This window comes from Tetrahymena thermophila (genome assembly GCF_000189635.1).
Source record: "Tetrahymena thermophila SB210 genomic scaffold scf_8253848, whole genome shotgun sequence".
NCBI classification, from domain to species: domain Eukaryota; phylum Ciliophora; class Oligohymenophorea; order Hymenostomatida; family Tetrahymenidae; genus Tetrahymena; species Tetrahymena thermophila.
This window is the reverse complement of record NW_002475943.1, coordinates 1-17,833: the sequence shown is the minus strand read 5'-3', so window position 1 is coordinate 17,833 and position 17,833 is coordinate 1. Positions and strand designations below refer to the sequence as shown.

General features: G+C 19.7%; 1 protein-coding gene across 1 annotated transcript; it reads left to right on the top strand. All coding sequences in view use genetic code 6, as the record gives it.

Moving 5' to 3' along the window:
* Positions 1 to 2,599: 2,599 nt before the first annotated feature.
* On the top strand, positions 2,600 to 17,407 carry TTHERM_01496780 (Serine/Threonine kinase domain protein; the record flags this gene model as incomplete). Its single annotated transcript, XM_001029478.3, has 58 exons — positions 2,600 to 2,942; positions 2,990 to 3,166; positions 3,219 to 3,274; positions 3,334 to 3,414; positions 3,602 to 4,146; positions 4,234 to 4,353; positions 4,567 to 4,650; positions 4,782 to 4,877; positions 5,009 to 5,083; positions 5,175 to 5,267; positions 5,391 to 5,477; positions 5,554 to 5,649; positions 5,750 to 5,842; positions 5,896 to 5,985; positions 6,078 to 6,170; positions 6,602 to 6,694; positions 6,747 to 6,836; positions 6,908 to 6,997; positions 7,115 to 7,207; positions 7,265 to 7,354; positions 7,432 to 7,521; positions 7,625 to 7,717; positions 7,779 to 7,868; positions 7,990 to 8,076; positions 8,673 to 8,768; positions 8,829 to 8,918; positions 8,995 to 9,084; positions 9,170 to 9,250; positions 9,355 to 9,444; positions 9,546 to 9,635; positions 9,724 to 9,813; positions 9,924 to 10,013; positions 10,129 to 10,218; positions 10,698 to 10,787; positions 10,893 to 10,982; positions 11,050 to 11,139; positions 11,208 to 11,297; positions 11,389 to 11,478; positions 11,539 to 11,628; positions 11,718 to 11,807; positions 11,898 to 11,993; positions 12,066 to 12,155; positions 12,218 to 12,307; positions 12,362 to 12,451; positions 12,554 to 12,643; positions 12,746 to 12,832; positions 13,077 to 13,166; positions 13,272 to 13,361; positions 13,482 to 13,571; positions 14,840 to 14,929; positions 15,178 to 15,267; positions 15,530 to 15,619; positions 15,825 to 15,914; positions 16,047 to 16,136; positions 16,388 to 16,477; positions 16,689 to 16,778; positions 16,988 to 17,077; positions 17,318 to 17,407. Coding segments are annotated over 58 exons (6,005 nt in total), but the record flags the coding sequence as incomplete, so codon positions are not given.
* Between the last annotated feature and the right edge of the window lie 426 nt (positions 17,408 to 17,833).

Sequence of the window (17,833 nt, the reverse complement as noted above, 5' to 3'; positions counted from 1 at the left end):
AAGGTGCTTTGGAATTAGGTTCTGCTCTTTCTTAATGCAAATAATTAAAAACATTAGGAATTTTTATTTGGTAATAATACCTATTAAAATAAATAATATTTTTTCTTTAATATTTTTGAAACTTAATAGTAACAACAATATTTAAGCAGAAGGAGTATCAAATTTGATGTCATAATTAGCCCTATGCATAAATATCAATAATTTAACCCTTGATATTTCGTAAATATAAATTATATTCTTCTTAGTTTATTTTCTAATAATTTTTAAATATTTGGATTATTTAATAACTTATTTTTATGTTTAAGTTTTGCTAATTTCTTTTTTCAAACACAAGTAACAATAAAATTGGCGAATAAGGGGCAGAATATTTAGGAAATTTTTTAATTATATTCCCAAATCTAGAAATCTTAGAGTTAAGCCTTAGGTAATCATAATATAACGCTAAGTTCTTATTTTATATGTTGAAAGAAAAATCAAACTTAAAAATTTTAAAATATTTAATTTAAACATAGAAAAATTAATTTTAAATTTTTTTTAAAGCTTAAACGGGATAGGAAATTTAGGAGTTTAAAGTTTAGGATAATATTTATCATAATGTTAGAATCTAAGAGCAATCTCATTGTTTCTTTAGTAACTTCTCTTTTATTATTAAAGATTTATTTTAATATGATTAAAACTAAATAGCTATAATCATGTTAATGGAGAAGGTATTTTAAGTCTAAGTTTTTCATTAATAAAATGCAAAAATCTAAGATCTTTATTTCTAGACTTTTAGTAAATGATAAATTAATTTCATAAATATTTTTTTAATAATTAATTTTAAAATTATCTTAAAATTCAAAACAAAATTATATAAATCTATGATTTAAAAAAAACTAATTTTAATCAACAAATTTCATTTTATTAGAAATATTTTTAAGTATATTATTTATTTTATTGATAAATTTTTGATATTTTGTCTGTCTGTTTTTGTTTTTAGAGAATTTAATTTTTATTCGTTTTATAAAAAAAAGATTTAATTTATTTTGGACAATTAATTATATATTTACAATTTATACAGATTTAAATAATCTTTTTAAAATAACAAGATTCAACAGAATAGATGTTTAGAGTGCTTGTGATTTAGGTTCTATTTTAAAATAAAGTAAAAGCATAGTAAATTTAGAGATCTTGCTCATGTAAAATATAATCAAAAATCTTTTTTTAGTATTTTTTTATAATGATTCAGACAGACTTATCAATATAAAATAATAAATTAATTTTTATCAAAAAAGGGGCTATTATCTAACTGATAGAAGTTTATAGAATCTAAAAAATAGGCTAAAAAAAATAAAAAGATTAGTTGTTAATAATAGTAACTTTTGATTTATTGATTATCAATCAATTAAAATAAATGTTACAAAAAAATAAAGTTGTTTGATTAATTCCTTTGTTTAATCAATTCTATTTAAATATTTTATTTTTATTGCTATTTATTTTATCAATATTAAGTATTAGAAATAAATTTAAATCATACTATAATAAAAAATATGTATCTTTATATTAAAACGGTAACACAGGAAATAATACCTTTTTATTTTTGCACTAAATTTAAATTTATAACGCAAATCATAATTGCTCAAGTGTCCTTTAGAAAAGTTGCACAATTTATTGTATTTATTTATTCTGCATATATTTATTCTAAATATGAAAATAAAGTGGTATTAATTTATTTTTTATCAGAAAATTTGACCAACCAACATATCTGATAAAATCGACCTAAATTCCATCACTGTTTATAATATTATAAAATATAAATAAATCTATTATAAATTAAAAATTTAATATCTGAAATTAAATATTTATAATAAACAATCATAAAATAAATATTTATTAATAAAAAGTAAAATAAAATTATTTAATTAATTAAATGTATAGCAATCAAATCCAGGAATTAAATTCTTACTATTCCACATCCATAAGAATTTAATTAATACCTGAAAGTGCTTTATATGAAGGATTTTTCCACTTCTAATAATTAAACTGATGTTAGAATAATTTAATACGAAATTAATTTATATTTTTTCTCTTTATTAAAATATTTTATGTAAAATTAAATAAGATTTATAGAGAAAATCATAAAATATGATATTAAACTTTTGATATTTAAGTTATTTCACAAGATAATTTAAATTATATAAAAATAAATTTTATCTATTGTTCAAGATATTATTTAATTAACCAATATGAAAATAATTTAATTGAAGATAAATTGGCTTTAAAATCGATTTGATTAAGAAATAGTCTTTAGACAATTAATAGCTTTAGGTATAATCGAATAAGTATATCAAAATTAATATTTTGTTTAAAACCTAAATATAGAAATCGAAAAGAGATTTTATCAAAGATAGTTTGCTTAGCTAAATAAAGAATAGATGTTAGTATATTTTTTTTTTCAGTTTTTTCACTTAGAATCACTTATTAAATTACAATTATATCTATTATGAATTTAAAAATAGATATTTTTAAATCCCTATGCATTTATGATTAATTAATTGAATTAATTAATATAGAAATAAGTAAGTAAGTAAGAAAGTAAATACAAGCTAAATAAGGAGATATGGATAACTAACAAATCGATTAAGCAATAAGCATTCAGCAAAACTAGTTGCTAAATTAGAATTATTATGAGCAAATAAATAATTTCCTAAAGTAAAACAATATTGAGATCGAAAAAAAGATTGGAGAGGGATTTTTTGCAGAGGTTTTTTAGGCAACTTAGATTAATGAATAGAGGAGAGTAGCTATTAAAAAAGTAAAAGATCTGAATAAGGAGTAAAAATTTGAAGACGAAAAGAAAGCGATGTACAAAATTAAGAATCAGCAGTATGCTATATAAATAATAGGAGAATTGACAAATAAAGAACTAGGTTATAATGCTATAATCATGGAGATTTGTGACTGTAAAATAAATATGTTAATAAAAAAATGTTAATAAACTTTTTAAAAGGTACACTCGCAGAAATATTTGAAAAGAATATCGATAACTTCACTGAAGAATAATTTATTGCATTGGTTTATCAATTGTTAAAGGGATTGCTAGTTTTCTAGGAGAAGGGAATCATTCATGGAGATCTTAAGCCAGAAAATATTTTATACAACCAGAAAAAAAATAAATTCCTTATATGTAAATAAAGAATACAAAAAAATATGACTTAATAAATTATTTTAATATATAGCTGACCTTGGACTTAGTTAAATCTTACAAAAACCAGAGCTCTAACAATTTATTAGCGTATTTCAATTTGTTTTAAGTCTTAATTAAAATCTTATTCATTCCATTTTTATTTTTAGAAATAGTCAAAATCAAAGAGTGGAAATTTTAAGTATATGGCTCCAGAAGTAGTTCATAATAAGAAGCCTTACACAATCAAAGTAATTGTAGCATAATTAGCTCATGTGAAAATATATCTCACATAATTTTAGTTTTGAAGACATTTTAATTCTAAAATTTTTACTGCTTTGGAGGGATATGAATTTCATTAATTTATAAGTTCTACTTAATTAAAAATATTTATAATAAATGAATTATTTTATCATACAAATTATTAATTAAAAAAAGATTGATGTATTTTCAATAGGACTAATGCTTTTGGAGTTTGTTTTAAAAAGGGAATTAACTCTTTCAGAATCCCTAAGATTAAAAGAGAATAACAGTTTATTTGATGTTATTCAAAATCTACAAAATAACCCATACATTGAGTTTATTAATTAGATATTAGCTAAAATGGTATGTTTTGAGAGCGAATAAAGGCTAGAATCTATGTAGTTGCTTTAGAGGTTAAACCAATATATTGTAAATGAAGAATCTTTAAAATCTCTACAATTCAATAACAAGAATCTTTATCAATATGATTGGGGTTCCGAATATGAAATACAATTCAATACATTTACAGAGGTTTATTCAAAATAATAAACTAACAATAACAAGCAATTAACTATTGAAAATAATTTCACTCAATATAATAAGAACTCATCTAAAGAAATTTAGCTATCTGATGTTAAACTCCTTCATAAAGAATAATTAAAAGAAGTTTGTATAAACAAGGATAGTTTGATCAATCACTAAGATTTAAGTAACTACCAAGCAGTAAAACTAGATTTTAGGTATGTTTTTCAAAATAAAATAAATTTAATTCATATATTTTAAAATTAATTAATGCATTCATTTATAATTTTAATTTTATAATTCAGAGGTACTTTATCTGTTTAAAGTAGCTGCTTATGTTTTGGAACTGGAAGCAATAATGTGGTAAGCGCAATTCAAAAAATCTAAGGTGTAAAAAGCATAACATCTGTGATATTAGATTTGACGTAAACTATTATTTTATTTAATATTTATCCATAATTTATCTATTTTCAATACATCAATTTATTATTTTATATATTATCTATCTTCTTAGATTTTATTTATTTTTATATCCTTTCATTATAATTCTTTTCTAAAAAGAATTATTATGGGTGATGATAATAGTTAATTAGTGAAATTTTTTTTACAAAATAAATAATATTTTTTATATTAATTAGAAATAACTAATTGAACGCTAAGAAAGTAAACAGTATTGTAGGTAGCTTATCTTAATGCAAAAACATAAATTCTATAGATTTAAGGTAATTCATGTTTGATTTTTTACTGTTTTGAGGTTTAAGATTATTTTTCTAAAAATAGACATTTATTAATTTTAACTTGATTAATTGTTGATTAATTTGATATATTTAATTAAAATATTATATAATAATAGTATCAATTAGGACTATTACAATGAAGCAGAGATGAAAAATATTTTATCTTTTTTGAAGGTTTGCTTAGAATTGCCTACTTTTAATCTTAAGATAATGTATGTTAATCATTTTGGATAAAATATTTTTAAACTTTTTTATTAAATTAATTTTCTTTTTTTAGAATTATTTTATTTATTTATTTAAGAATGCTAATTTAAATATTAAATTTGATTTTATTATTTCAAAGCGGCTAAGGAAATGAAGTCATCTTGAAAAAATAAGGCAACACAATAACCTTTTTGCTAGATCAAACATAATTTAAGTAAAAAATATTAATCCATAGATATATTCGAGCGAGATACTTTAATCAGCTTTTAATAATAAAATAAATTTATTATTATTATTTATTAAAGATTTGATGAATTGCTTCACAAATAGAGATTTACTAACATCAAATCAGTCTTGTAAAACTTACCATTTAATACATAGATGAAAATAAAAATAGAGTAAATTATTTAAATTATTAATTTATTTTGATTAATTTATTAATAAACTTTATCAAATATAAAAGAATTAATAAAAATATATTTTATTATTTAATTAATAACATTTATTTTAATATTTTATAGCTATAAGTTTGGCAATAAAGAGGCTAATATTGTAGCATAGTCTTTAGCAAATTACTAGAACATTACTCACATCGCTCTCAATATTAAGTGAATTTATTTTTTAATTAAACCTATATTTCTTTACATTTATTATCTTATTAAATTTTATTTATAAAATTTATAGAAATAGTCAAATTGACATTGAAGGAGCTAAATCTATTTCTAGTATCGTTTAAAATTGCAAAAATGCTAATTAATTAAGTCTTCATTTATCATAAGAGTAAATATCGTTAGATTATTTTATTTTTTTCATATATTATAAACATGGACCATTTATTAGCTTTTATTATTTATGCTGAATATAAAATTATTTAATCTAGCAACGATTCTCATATGGGTTATTAAGGAGCAAATAGCATTATTGATACAGTACAAAGCTGTCAGCATCTAAATTTACTGAATCTTAAGTTAATGTACTTTTAAACTTTATTGTATTGGATATAAATGTTAAATTATAATCCAAAAGTAACTGTAATATTGAAGTATAAGGAGTCAAAGGTGTTTCTAATATCATTAAAAGATTTAATAGTATTAATAACTTGAAAGCTCATTTTAGGTAATATGTTTGTTTACCCTTTAATTAAAATGCTGTTATTTCAAAAATAAATATTTTTTATTAGCTTTATTAAATTATTTTTAATTGAAAAGTAAATCTAATATTGATATTGAAGGAAGTAGTGCTATCAAGAATAGTAATTGTCAAAACGGATAGAATAGTATTAAATTCAACATCAATTTAAAGTAAATTTTAGTTATTTATTTATTTACAACAATCCAAATTCTTTTTTATCTCAAATATTTTTTATAAGTATTTGTTAAATTATTTTAATACCATATTACCTCCACTTATCTGAATAAAGATTTTATACTTTTTTAAAGAATGGTAATTAAAATAACTAAGCTATTAACCACTAATTTTTGCTATTTAAGGTTAGCCACCTCTCAAATGTAATAGATATATATTATCAAATTCATAGACTACTTATCTGTCTAATTGCAGATGGAAAATAATTATTTTTAATTTTATTGACTGTTTATGAAACTCTACTTCCAAAATCGACTTAACTTTTTAATAAATAAAATATTTTTTAAAAGAGTTTAGAAGAATTTATTATTAAATTTACCTTTTAATTAAAGTATTTAATAATTAATTAATAAATTAATAATTTAAGCAACAATATTAACATGGATGAGTAAGGAGCCAATAGCATATTTGAATCGATATATAATTGCCAACGCCTAAATTAATTTAGTCTTAAGTTATAGTAACTTTAGTTAAATCTAAACGTTAATGATATACATTTTAATATTTTAAAGCGATTGCATTATTAGTGCTTAAGGGATTTAAAATCTTACAACTATCTTATAAAAATACAAAAGTATTACTTTCTTGAATGCTAGTTTAAGGTAGTTTGTAGCATTTGACTTTGCTTATAAAAAACAGACTCTTAATTTTAAATTCTTAATAAACTTATTAGCAAATCAAAAATCGATATTGAAGGTAATAATCTTGATAAAAATGTGATTCAAAGTGGATAAGATAAAATTAAATTTAATATTAATCTAAGGTAAATTTTACAAGAATTATTTTACAATTTGTCCTTTAAAAATATAAATATAAAATTCATTATAAATTAATTTAGAATGAATGATAAATTTATTAATTTTTTAATTTTTTTTAAAAGCAACAATATTAAAATGGATACTTAAAGTATAAACAATATTATTGAAACCATTCAAAATAGCTAAAATTTAAATCAGCTCATTTTGAAATCAGTGTAATTGATTAAGTTAAATTGAATTTATCATTTTAATTTATTCTTAATAATGGAAAGTGATAGTAATATTGGTAATATTGGAGTAAATAGTATATCAAATATAATATCTAAGTATGGAGAAATTACTTAATTCAGTGCTTGCTTAAGGTAAATTAAATAATAAAACTTTTATTTTTTATTGAAAATAAACAAAATTCTTATTTAATTTTTTATTTATTAAATAGCAACTCAAAAGTTACTGTCGAAGGGACTGGAATTATAATTAACAGTAGCCAAAATAATAAAAAGGATATTAAATTTAGCATAGATCTTTGGTAATTACACAAACTAAATTAATTAATTAATTTGATTTCTTTATTTTCTTTTGTAAAAATCTAATCACTGAAAATCTTACTAAAAATTTATATATAAAAATAGTATTGATTTTCATATTGGTACTTAAAGAGCCAACAGCATTATGGAGGCTATAAAAAATTGCTAGAAGCTAAATAAAATGAGTCTAAAGCTAATGTAGATAATTTTGAATTAATTTATAATTTTATTGATTTATTATCATTTCAATGAATTTAAGTGATTGCAATATTGGTGTTTAAGGTGTAAATGGTATTGCTAGTCTCATTAAGAAATATGAAACTGTATCCTAATTAGGCTTTTGTTTAAGGTAAATTTTTTAAAATTTGTTATATTTTCAATCATTAATATGGTCTCAGACTAGCTTTTTTTAATTTCAATTTATTGTATATTGAATCGATAATTCATATTATTTATTTATTATTTTACAGTAAGACAAGAATTCATATTTAAGGGGCTAATACTGTTAATAATAATATCAATAATGACTCTAGTATTTAGTTTAAAGTTGATTTAAGGTAAATAAATCTCTATTTATTTATTGAGTGCTACTTTAAAAATTTCTTAAAGAATTAAATTCGATTTTCATAAAAATTTATTTGCTTTTGATAATTCTACTTTTTCAAATGTTTGGCAAACTGAATTTCTTTAAAGTATTCAGCATTTGATGTTTTATTTCTCATTTCGATAATTAGAATACTTACTGTAAATGTTCATATATGAATGTTGATTGCATTAATTTAGGAGAGTTTTTATAAAAATTGATAATCTGGGAATGTTATTTTATTAAGTAAGCATTTAAGTTAGGGGCTTAAAATAAAAACAAGGTATCGATAATATATGAATGAACATTTACCTTATTAAAAATTTACTGGCTACCTGTTCGTTTTCATACTAAATTCTTAGACCAATTTATTTATTCTATAAAATTGAGAGCTATGAATGCAATGAAATTTTATGTTTTAAATATTTTATTAAGAAAAGATAGATTTTTTTAATCTCTAAAATTTTATTTATCAATTAAAAGGATATTTTTAACATTTTTAGACAATTAAATATGAACAAATATTATACTGATAACAATTATTTATTATTTCTTTAAAATTGATGTTAGTGATAACAGTATTGGTGCACAAGGATTCAAAAATATTACTGAAGCAGTTTTAGACTATAAGAATATTAATAAACTTGATGTGCATTTATTTGGAGAGTAAGTTTTTCATTTGTTTGATTCATCTAACAATAAATAATATATAAAATTAAATACTAGCTACTACCTAATTGGTGTTGAAGGAATTAGAAATCTGACTAAAGTCAAGCAAAATTGTGAAAATATTACTCAACTGAGCTTAAAATTGATGTATTTATTTGATTACTTACAATTTTCATATATAAATATTCACTAATATGTTATTGTATTGTTATATAAATAATAGCAACTGCAACTTCGGTGTAAAAGGAGCTGTATTAATAGCGGATATGATTAAAAATTATAGCAGTGTTACTTCATTCAGCCTTTCTTTAAGGTAAATTCAATATCCTTTATTTTAGAGAAATTAATTTTTATTTAATAAACTTTTAATGTATTTATTTTTATTTAATAAAAATTAGTTAGTTTTAGGTTAATATTTAAGGAAAAAAATACAAAGAGAATAGTGATCTTGTTGAAAGTCAATTCATTATTGAATATTCGTAGATTTATTCATTTTATCTTATTTCATTCTTCAATTTATAAAAATATATTTTATATCAATATTATTCATTTATTTATTATATTGTCTTTATTAAAAAACTAGTGAAAATAATATTGGCGTTGATGAAATTTAAGAAATAGCTAATGGAATATAGAATTTCACAAATATTACTGAGTTAGACTTGAAATTAAAGTAGCTTTTAGAGAATTAATTCACTTTGATTTGATAATCATTTCACATCTATTGATTTTGAGCTCATTAAATCACTTATTAATTTTTAAAATATTAATAAGAAACAGCAACTTTGTTTTTTAAGCAGTAGAAATTTTAACTAAAGCTATACCAAATGATAAAATTACAAATAAATTTAGCCTAATTTTAAAGTAATTTTCTTTTTCTTCTAGTTTTTTATTAAAATATTTATTTATTCTTTTTAAATTATAAATTTAATTTATTTAAAATAAAAATTAGTAACCAAAGTATTGAAATTGAGGGAATTGAGAGTATTGCCAAAATTATGACAAAATATAGCAATATTTCTAATCTGACTATTCATTTAAGGTTATCTTTTAAAATTTAATTATTCACTCTTTAAAATAAATCATTCAATAAAAAAAATGTTATTTTATATTTAAGATTTATAAATTAATTTATTTTATATTTTTATTTAGTGGTGGCAAAATCGGTGATGCAGCAACTTAGATTTTTGCTTAAGCTTTTCAAGAATATCAAAATGTTACTTTATTTGATCTTAATTTAAGGTAAAAATTAAAATTTTATTTCTGAGATTAAAATTTAGTTTAAATTTATTTATTTTATTTTTAAATTCATCAAATATTTCTTTTTTATATTAAATATATTATTAAATTATGTTAGTGAGTGCTAAATAGGAATAGAAGGAGCTATTAGCATAGCTGATGAAATTAAAAATTAATAAAATATTATAGAAATGAATCTTAATTTAAGGTAATTTTAACTTAATCTAATTTCGAATTACTAAAGATATAATAAACCATGATCGCACTTCATAATACTTGCCATACTTTTAAAATAAATATTTTATTTAACTATCCTACCCTACTCAGAAAAAAAATTAAAAGATTTGAATGAAAGATAAAATTTATTTTTAAGGAGGTTGAAGTTTTAATTCATTTGATAATTTATTTAACATTTTCTTGCTATTTTTTATTAGAAGAATTTAACAAATAGATTTATTTCTTACTTCTACTTTTTGATAAAGAATTAATAAAATTTTGCAAATAAGTCAAGACAAAATTCCTTATTTTAATAGAAAATCATTACCATTGATATAATAATTCTAATATATTCCTAATTTCTACAATTAATTCTATCAATTATTAACAAAATTTATTTATTTTCTTGCTTGATATTTAATATTTTATTTGCCATAAATTTCTTATTCAATCATTTTTTAATTATGCTAGTAAGAATCAAATTAATGATAAGGGTGCTGAAAATATTGCAAAAGCTCTAGAATAATATAAAGATGTTACTAAATTTTCACTTTCTTTAAGGTAATTTTTATCAATTTTATTTTAAAATGGTTTTTAAAAGTAGATTTTAGAATCTTATTAGCAATATTTTAATTGCATAACTCTTTTTATTAAATAATTTAATAGCGAAAATAGCATCGGAGAAGCTGGAGCTCAGAGTGTTTCTAATGCAATAAGAAATTATTCAAATATCTCAGAATTGAATCTTGATTTAAGGTATTTACCTTTTTAAAATAATTAACTTATCCTGATACAAATATTATTGTTTTAAAACAATTTATAGTAAGAACTCCATAGGAGACAAAGGAGTTAATAGCCTAGCCAATGGAATATAAAACTATCTAAATATAACACAATTTACACTTAATTTAAGGTATTTTTATTAATTATTTTTTAAACTCTCTTTATTTAATTAAAATAATGTTTTTATAACTCTTTTAGTGAGAATTCAATTGGCTTTGAAGGTGTTAAGAGCATAGCTAACGCTATATAATACTATTAAAATCTTTTAAAACTATCATTCAATTTATAGTAATTACTTCTAAATACCTCATCTTTGAAATTTTATTAATAATTGAATTCATATTTTAATCTTCTGATTATATTTCTAAAACTTTATTAGTGGTAATAGGGTTGATGATTAAGGAGCTATTAGGATTGCTAATTCTATATAAACATACAAAAGCATTACTCATTTGACTCTTTCTCTTGAGTAATTTACTAAAATGATACTTTGTTCAATAAATTAATGATTATTTAATTGATTTAATAGAAATAACTAAATTGGAATAGAAGGAGTGAAGAATATTGCTAGTTCCATAAAAAACTTTTTAAATATGACCCATTTAACTCTGAATTTCAAGTAATCTAAAGCTAATTTTTAATTTTCTCCCTTACTCTAGAATGTATATTGACTAAGCTTTATTCAATTTGTTTTTAAATCCTTATTAGAAACAATCAAATTGGGAATCAAGGAGCTATATCGATTTCTTAAGCTTTGTAAAATTACCAAAAGATAATCAAATTAACAATTTTATTGAGGTACTTTCTTCTATTTAACTAACTAAAAATATATCAATTATGTTTAAATCTTTAATAAACTCTTATTCATTCATTAAATTTACATTATAGATCAAATCCTATTACTGCAGAAGGTGTAAATAGCATAGCTGGCGCAATATCGAATTATCAGAATATTAAAAAATTGAATTTGGATTTTTCTGAAATGTAGATAAATTTTTATTTATTTTTGAAATATTAGATTCAATTATTTTAAAGATATTTAAAATATTTTATAAGTTAAAAAGAGATTGGGGATGAAGGAGCTAATAGCATAGCAAAGGCTTTACAAAATTTTAAAAACATCACCTCCTTAATTCTTAATTTAAAGTAGTTTTATTTAAAAATTACTTAAAAGCTAAATAATTAATTTTTTTTAATAAATCTGCTAGTTGGAATAATATTTGTCTTGATGGAGCTAAATATATAGCTGAAGCAATATCAAATTATAAAAATATTATTGAACTATCATTATATTTAAGGTATTTGATAAGAAACATTTTAAGTTGCTAATGAATTTCAAAATGATTAATTAGTGGTAACAAAATTGGAGTAGATGGAGCTAAAAGTTTAGCCAATGCAATAAGAAATTACTAAAATATTACTTCACTAAATCTTTATTTATTGTAAATTATTTAATTAAATTTTTATTTTTTAAGTGTTTATTTAAAACTTATCCTAAAAATAAAATAAAATTTGAATCTCTCATTTCAAAAATAACTTAACAGTAGAAATTAAATAGGCTCAGAGGGAGCTAAAAGCCTAGCTAATTGCATACAAGATTATCAGCTTATTAATCAATTGACTTTATAGTTAAAGTAGTTTTATTCAACTTAATTTCTTGGGTTTTTATGAAATATAATTTAAGACATTAAATCTTTTTTTTATTTTTATTTAATTCCTATCAAATTTATAATTAGTGATAATATCGGTATTGAAGCGGCTAAATGTATTGCTAATGCCATCCAATATTACTAAAATATCAGCCACTTAAATCTTTACTTAGGGTATATTGAAATACATTTTATTTTTCTCATTTGATAAAAAACATACCGCAAAAAAATTTGTTTCAAACTTTTAGAAAAAAAAGCTTAATTTTGTGTTAATTTTTTTCTCTTGTTTGGATATGGTTATAAATTTTCAAATAATTTTTCACAATTAAATTTTTAACAGTATCTATAAATTTATGATTTTAATATTAAATATAATCTTTATTTATTTAATCTGAAGATTTTTAAATTATAATTAAAGTTAAAATTCTATTGGAGTAGAAGGAGTGAAGAGTATTGCAGAAGCGATAAAGAGCTATGAAAATATTACTCAACTATCACTTGATTTTAGGTATTTTTTTTAAGTCTTTAATTTATTTTTACTATAAATATTCATTAATATTTAAATTATTATGAACTTCATTTAATTTAACAACTGTTTTATATGAATGATTAGTGATAATTAGATTGGTTTGTAGGGAGCTTAGAGGGTAGCAAGTGCTTTAGAAAATTATTAAAATATTCGCGAATTAGAAATTAATTTATCGTAAGATAAAATATTTTACTTTTTAATATAAATAGTAGAATATTAATTATAAAATTAACTTTAAAATTTTAATTTTGTCTTATTTGCTATTTATAATTTATTTTTTATAAATTATTTTAGTTCTAATTTCATAGGATTTGAGGGTGCAAATAGTGTTACTAATGTGATACAAAATTACCAAAATATCACTTGTTTAACTCTTGACTTTAGGTAATGTTATTTACACTTAAATTTAAGATGAAAAATATATTAAACTTTTTTATTTTCTAATAAATTATTTTCATTTAAAAATAGAAAAAATAATATTGTTGATGATTTTAAAAGTAGTTTTGAAAAAAGTTTGAAAGGAATCAAATCAACAAGTAAAGTCATTTTTTATTTATTTTTTAATTCTAATTATTTTAATTTATTGAAAAGTTTATGTTTGAAACAAGCAGTTTGATACAAAATTAATTTTATACTCAGAACCTCTAAAAAATAAATATTGATAAAGCTTAGTCAATAAATAAATTAATTATCATTATATTTAGCTTCATTTTTTAGTAAGCAATAAATACAATATAAAATACATACTCTCTATGTAACAATTTATAAAATTAAAATAATACAAAAATAACCTTTATTATTTTACTCTAAAAATTATCAATGTTTTTGCGTTAAACCTTTTATATATTATCATTATTCAAAAATATTATATAAGAAAATATGAAATTGGGTACAGAGCGTCAGACCAAAATTTTCTTCCAATATACCCTAACATTTTTGAATACTTAAAGTAAAGTATGTCAACGAATTTTTTTATTCTACTGACACCGCATTGCCAATATCTATTATATGATATATTAGAAAAATATTTATGTAAGCTATTAAATTGTTATCTAAATAAATATTTAAGTAATATTTTGATTATATATAAAGCATAAACATTCAATATATTTATTTAAATAACTACTCTTTAAATATATATTATGAAATATAGCAACCAAATTTACTAATTAGTCCTATAAATCCATTTACTTGAGATTCTATTTTATCAGATTTAACTTTTGTTTTATCAATGCAGTATATTTTTATACAATATTTATTTTTAAATTAATTTTTTTAAAAATTAAAAAAAAGTAAACAGAGAAAAATGAATGAATCTATTTAAAAATAAATTAATTATTTAGATGATGTATTTTATTATTTTAACTATAAATAATTATATTTATTTAATTTTATCAAATCAAAAGCTTTTGAACTCTGAGCTATCTTCTCACAAGTATCTAAATATCCGCTTAGAGTAAAAATCTTTATATATTCTTCTTTAAATATTTCAACAAATTTTAATTAAATTATGTTTATTCATTATTTATTTTGATAATTAAATTTTAATTTTTTTTCAACTATGAATTAACATTTTAATTTTTAAAGTATTATTTTTTCAAATTGGTTATTTGAATATTAACTTAAAGATTTTCTTAAAAATATAAATAAAGGAATTATAAAATTGATTCAAATTCTGCTTAAGACCTAAGTTCTTGTTTAGCAAAATGTGTTAATCTCTAAATTTTGACACTTGATTTTGAGTATAATAGTTATTTTATTTTATCTTTCTTCTTCTTAATTACGTATAAATTATTAAACATACAAATACTTATTTGATAAGTTTAATTAATTTTATTTGATTATTTATTCTTTGATTTCTTTATTTTTTAAGTTTTTAGCCTTTTTTAGCCTTTAATTTTAATTTAAAATTATTGTTTTTTTTAGACTTAAATTTCGTTTAAATTTCTATCCCATTTAAATTAAATTATTTTTCTAATAATTCTTAAAGATATAATTATGTTGATGACATAAATATCTCATATTTAATTTCTGGTTTATAAAATTGTAACAATCTTTCTAATTTTGCATTTAATCTTAGGTAAAAATATCTTTTTTGTAATTGCTAATAATTTATTGTTTTTTTCAGCATGATAAAAATCTGAAATAGATCTTATTTTATTCAAGCCCTTATTAGATAGCCCCTAACTTTACATTTATTCTAATAAATTTATACTTTCTTTTATAATTTTTACATTACTTATTTATTTTTGAACTTTACTTTTCAAATTATTCTTTAAATCTTACAAAGTTAATTTTAAAAATTTTTAAAAAACTAAATATTTTTCACAAAAATTAAACAGAGGAAATTCTATCAGGGCATAGGGGGCTTTGTGCTTAGGTTCTTGTTTTGCAAAGCTTTCTAATCTCTCAACTTTGAACCTTGATATCTTGTAAAAATAATATTTTACTTTAATAAATATTCTATTTTTTTATTTATTTTAAGCAAAATAAAAAACACCATTAAAAATATTTTTTTGATAAATCTTTTTTTTGTAGATTAATTTCCTTTAAATAAATTATAATAATTTCATATTTATTTTATCTTGTCCTTTTCTTACGTAAACATATCAGCTAATTTTTTAAAAATAAAAAAAGTGATAATCAAATAGGTGCATAGGGTGCATTAGACTTAGGTCTTTGCTTATTAAAGTGCAGTAAAATCTAAACTTTAACACTGAACCTCTAGTAAAAATAGTTTATTGATTTTTAACTTGTATTTATTACTTATTTGTTTATTTTTAAATTATTCTTTTTTATAATAAATTTATATTTCACTAGTTGATTTTATTATTAAATCATTTATAAAAACATAATAAGTTGCAATGATGTTGGTGAATAGGGTATACTAAATTTAAGTTCTTGTTTAGCATACTTAGCTAATCTCTCAAATTTGAATCTCAATCTTGGGTAAAAAATAGATTTTCATTAAATAAAACTTTTTTTATTTGTTCAAATTTATAATTGTATTCTTGTATTGGCTATATAACTCATTCATTAAATTTTTAATTGATTTATTTTGATATTATTTGATTTTTACTTACAAACTTTTATATTTTTTTAACATTAAATTTGCATCTTACTTTTTAAATTGTCATTTTTTCTCATTTATTTCTACTTTTTGTAACAAATTAACTAAATAATATTCTTAATCTAAAAAGGGACAATGGAATTGGTATTAATGGTGCAAAAAATCTAGGTATAGGTTTAAGATAATGCTCTCATCTCTAAATTTTGACTCTTAACCTAAAGTAAAATAGCTAACACTTTTGTCTTAAATTTAATTTATCTAAATTGGATAAAAATGAATAAATAATAGAATTAATTTCTTATTTTAAATAATAAAACAATTTATTTTATCTCATTAAGTAATTTTATTTTCAAAATTTATTCAATATAAATTTCCATTTTAATTCTATTTTAAAATTGTTTTAAGCTAGAATTTTTTTCTAAAATAAATAGTAATAATGATATTACTGATTAGGGTACATCTGATATAGTCTATGGACTAGCAAAATGTGTAAATATCACAAATATAAATCTCTAACTAGAGTAGATTAAAATTTAATACTTTTGCATATTATTTTAACAATAAATAAAAAATATTTATCTAATTAAAAATTTTGATTGGTCTCAGCACTATTTTTAAATATTTATTTTTATTTATATATTTATTTCTTTTATTTAAATTTTTGTTGTTGTTGTTTATTTTATTTTTTCATATTCTCCAAACTGATAAATTTTCTAAAATATACAAAAAGAAGTAATTTAATTGGATCATAGGGTGCACATGACATAGGTAAAAGTTTCAATGAATTATTAAATCTGACAGCTTTGACACTCAACCTCTAGTAAAAATATATTATTTATTTTTTTCAATGATTTCTTAGTAAAATCAAAATTGTAAAAATAAACTTAACTTTATTATTATTTGCAATATTATATTAAAAATTTTCATTATTTACTTAAACTAATTAATTTATTTATTTATTTTTTCAATTTTAAATTTACTCTACAAAATATTTTGTTTCATCAATATTTATTTATTTCTAAAATTTTCTTCATGTAAACGATTAAAATATTAATAAAAGTTGCAATGATATTGGTTCACAGGGAGTATCAGATTTAGGCTTAAGTTTTGTGAAATGCACTTGTCTCTAAACTTTGATTCTTGATCTTAAGTTAAAATTCAATATTTTATTTAATTATTTTAATAAAAATTAAGAAAACATGGTTAATCTAATCTATATTTTTTGTGTATTATTTTATTTATTTCAATTAATAAATAAATAAATTTATTCATTTTTTTTTTAAGCTTTTATTAAATTAAAAATATTTTCAACATCCTTTTTTTTCAAATTACCTTAAAATATATTAAAGGGGAAATTCAATTGGTGAATAAGGTATGTAAGATTTAAGTTCTAGTTTATCAAAATGTGCTAAACTTTAAGATTTGACACTTCATCTCTAGTAAAAATTGTTAATTAATATTTTTGTTTTATTTATATCAAAAAGTTAAAAATTAGAAAACTATAAAATTTTAAATTTATAAGTTAATTTTATAAATATTTATTAAAAATTTATATAAGTAGGTATAAATGCGCTTA